The following is a 4,083-nucleotide window of genomic DNA, read 5'->3' on the forward strand; positions in this document are numbered from 1 at the left end:
TGGTGTGCACAATGTCTCTGTTCGTGACCTCACATTGACCATTGGCCTGAGGGTGCACAACAGAGGTGAATCGTTGCTTGATATTCAGCTCTTGACACCAGCTGCGGAAGGGATTACCTTCAAATTGTGTACTGTTATCGCTAACAATCTCATTAGGTACACCGAACCTGCACACAATGCTCTCCCAGAAGAAATCTCTGAATTGCTTACTGGTAATAGTGCGTAATGGCTTTGCTTCCACCCACTTGGTGAAGAAGTCGATAGCTACCACCAGGTATTCAGCGTTTCCCGCGCCCTTTGGGAAAGGTCCTACTATGTCGATGGCCAATTTGCAAAATGGCTACTGTGAAACGATAGGTATCATTGGATGTTGAGGTGCTCTGATGACGGGCGCATGTAGGTGACACTCCTGGCAAACTCTGACCCTTTCAGCTATGTCTGCGTACATTCTAGGCCAATAATACCCTAGTTGCTTAATCCTCTCGGTGACTGTCCTCCACCCGGAATGTAACTCGCAGGATCCCTTGTGAACCTCATCAATGATCATGGCAGCCTCTTTAGGTCCCACGCAGTGAAGGGATGCACCTAAATAGGACTTTCGATATAAAATTTCCCCTCGCAACTCGTAGTTTGGTGCCTTCACCCTGATCTTCATCGCTTCCTTCTCTCCCTCGGTAAAGATCCGGTTCGCAAGAATTCTATGATATCCGTCATCCAGGTCGCTTCTTCTTCTTCAACAGATGCGATCGTTGTTTCGGGCTCTGTGGACTTCGTGAATATTTTCTCTACTAATATTTTCTTTTCTAGGTGATTGAAGGTGAGGGCTGCCAGTTTACTGAGTACATCGGCCTGCTTGTTCTGGCTCCTGGGAATTTGGCTGATTCTGAAGTCGACAAACGTGTCGGCTAGTGAACGAACTAGAGCCAGGTACAATTGCATGGACTTGTCATTGCGTCAAAGGTGCCGTTTATCTGATTGGCGACTAGCTGTGAGTCCACGTAAGCTTGCAGCTTCTTTATTCCTAGCTCTCGAGCTATGCGCATTCCTGCTAATAGCGCCTCGTATTCTGCCTCGTTGTTTGTCACCTTAAAGTTGAATCATAACGCATATGTATGCTCTTCCTGATGCGGACCTGTGAGAATTAATCCCACGCACGCACCTTCAGAGCTTGTCGCGACGTCGGTATAGAGCTCCCACAGTTCGAGCGGTGGTGCGGGGAGCTGCTCAGGGTCATCAATTACCGGCATATCAGCGGCTGTTTCGACTAAATAATCGGCCATCACCTGCCCCTTGATAGCGCTTCTAGCGCAGTATGAGATTTCATGCTCACCTAGCTCTAAAGCCCATTTGGTTAGCCTACCTGATATCTTGGGCTTGTATAATAGCTGTCGAATTGGTTGATCGGTGAGCACCGTTATCGGGTGTGCTTGGAAGTACCTGTGCAGACATCGAGCGGTAACGACGAGTGCATACACAAGTTTTTCTATGGGGCGATAATTCAGTTCACCTCCTAATAGCACTTTGCTGACGAAGTAAATTGGCATTTGGTGTGACGATTGCTCCAAATCCATATGGACGAACACGTCATTCATCGATTTCATTGCGAGGTATTTGACCTCTATATGATACGTTTTGTAAACATTGCATTCTTTTGAAAAGGCACACCATAAATGAATATTTAAATCAAAGGTTTTCGACATCTGATGATTTCTACATATAGACAATCACCGTAAATAATAGTTTACAATAGTACTTCAGTTGACAATGCAGTCAAAATAAGATACATGGTGATGATTTGGGGAATGCAACGTTTCCTTGAAAAATATGCCATGTAAGACTCCATGCACATAGCTTGTCTAACATATAAGCAAACAGCGGAAGACTTCTAGGGAACCTGAGAATAAACATGCTAACAAGTGTCAACACAAAGGTTGGTGAGTTCATAGTTTTAGTGTTTCGCATAATCTGTATATAAAAGTGGATCACAAGATTTCAGTTGTTTCATCCAGAAATATTTATCAAAATATTCTACGAAATTGAGCACCCTGGTAACTAAACTTTAACGTCTATATAATAAGTACCCTTTGTATAATAATCTTAATAATACACGCAAACCAACGTATACGCTTCTCAAATAGCATACGTCCGTTAAAAGGCTAGTGCTCTAGCTCGGATGGGGATGTCAAGCCCTATGGATCCATATACTACTACTCGCTCCCACCAGTTCTTATAACCGACAGTTACTAGTTACCAAAGCTAAGGGATTTTAGGTTTAAACTCAGTGTAGAATTTAGTATGTGCTTGTATCCATTGCGTTTAAAATAAAGTGCATGTATTCTCAGCCAAAAAATATAGATTGCAAAAGCAATTAAAAAGGGAGCAAATGAAACTCACCTTAGCAGCATATAAAGTCGTTCACCAAAATGTGACCGAAACTCGGATTACCAAATAACCGTAGATCTCAACCTAGAGAACATATGTTGGTCAATAAATGTCTATCAAGCTAGGTCAGGTCATAGTGTATCACAATCCTAATGCTCGAGATCGACATACAAAAGTTATCCAAAGTCGTTTCAAAAAGTCAATTTTGACAATAGTTCAAGAAAACGAGACGTGCCTTATATTATGATTCATTTACTCGGTTGGTAATATTCAAAAATCCAATTTATCAATATTACAAACAAGTTGTTTAAATATTAATTGCAGATTCATAAGCAATTCCAATTAATGTCAATTGTAATTCGGTTGATCATATCTTTTAATCCGTTCATCGAAATTACGCGATTCCTAAATGAAAAGTTATTGATTTTTCGCTAGCTTTCCAAAAATGTGTATATCATATACCTTTTACCAGTAATATATGTATTTAATTCGTGATTCATTATAAACTATTTAACGACGAAATTTAGCATACACGTATGTATAAATATATATACTCGAGCACTAGACATGGATACACAATTAATATATAAAAGATAAAATATGAGTGCTTACGTATCAATATTGAGATTCAATATTGTAGGAAAGTACGTAGACGTAACGGAGGTGATAAATACTAGGTTTGATTCATAAATATACCCCCGAACATTATCCATAATTTCCTTAGCTCTATCCCACTTGAAAACCCATTTTGAAAGTGACACGCTCAAGACCTCGTCGTAGTATTTTATGTATAATATTAATACTACTAATAATAATATTAATCTTAATAATAATAATAATAATAATAATAATAATAATAATAATAATAATAATAATAATAATAATAATAATAATAATAATAATAATATATAACATATATGTGTGTATCGAGAGATAGATAGATGATTACACTGGAACCAGAAGTTGAGCTTTTATAGCATGTCACCTGATTTCTCTGGCCATACGATCGCATGGCTGTAGAGGGTTAATCCCATGCGATCGTATGGGATGCTTTTCCAGCCCATACTTGTTTGTTCATTAGCGTGTCGACATATTAATATAATACGTAAATCGAATTTAAAATTTTAAAAAGTCGTATTTATTAAATACTTCAGGGGTATTCTATGTAACTTATAATTAATAATTTCTATCATGTCATTTTCATGTGAATAGTAAATGAATTAATTTAAATTCAACTATTTAAGCTACACGTTGTACGTTGTGCTTTACAAATTTTATATTATTAATTTAACTTCGTTTCTTAAAAAAAAATACAAAAATTATATCATAAAAATAAAATGACTTAATACGTAAAATTTTAATTTGAAATAGCATCATTTAATAGTAAATTTTTAATCATTTCGTATATAAATATTATTCGCATGATTCCGTATATATCGAAAACTCTTATATTTATTAAAATATGTATATAATACATGTTATGACGTTCGTGAATCGTTGGACAAACATGGTGGTCAACCGTTATATAAAAAATCATTTTCAAAAGTTTTAAAACTTGTCAAAATTCATTGCTTATCATGTCGAAAATATTAAATCATATAGAGAATTGGTTTAAATAAGTCGAAATTTTCCGGGTCATCACAGTACCTCCCCGTTAAAGAAATTTCGTCCCGAAATTTAAGTGAGGTCGTCATGGTTAAC

At 37.1% G+C, this 4,083-nt stretch overlaps 1 protein-coding gene across 1 annotated transcript; it reads right to left on the bottom strand.

Moving 5' to 3' along the window:
• Positions 1-917: 917 nt before the first annotated feature.
• Positions 918-1,571, bottom strand: LOC139889090 (uncharacterized). The gene is made up of 2 exons (XM_071872060.1): positions 1,160-1,571; positions 918-1,066 (listed from the first exon to the last, which is right to left on the bottom strand). The coding sequence occupies exons 1-2, from the start codon at positions 1,569-1,571 to the stop codon at positions 918-920; spliced, it is 561 nt and encodes a 186-aa protein (XP_071728161.1).
• Positions 1,572-4,083: the final 2,512 nt, after the last annotated feature.

Source organism: Rutidosis leptorrhynchoides, chromosome 2 (assembly GCF_046630445.1).
Source record: "Rutidosis leptorrhynchoides isolate AG116_Rl617_1_P2 chromosome 2, CSIRO_AGI_Rlap_v1, whole genome shotgun sequence".
Classification (NCBI taxonomy): Eukaryota; Viridiplantae; Streptophyta; class Magnoliopsida; order Asterales; family Asteraceae; genus Rutidosis; species Rutidosis leptorrhynchoides.

Bases quoted from the DNA above. Each gene is read 5' to 3' on its own strand.
- LOC139889090 (XM_071872060.1), bottom strand. From the start codon at position 1,571: ATGGATTTGGAGCAATCGTCACACCAAATGCCAATTTACTTCGTCAGC. The intron at 1,067-1,159 runs GTGCGTGCGTGG...ACAACGAGGCAG, and splicing joins CGTCGCGACAAGCTCTGAAG to AATACGAGGCGCTATTAGCA.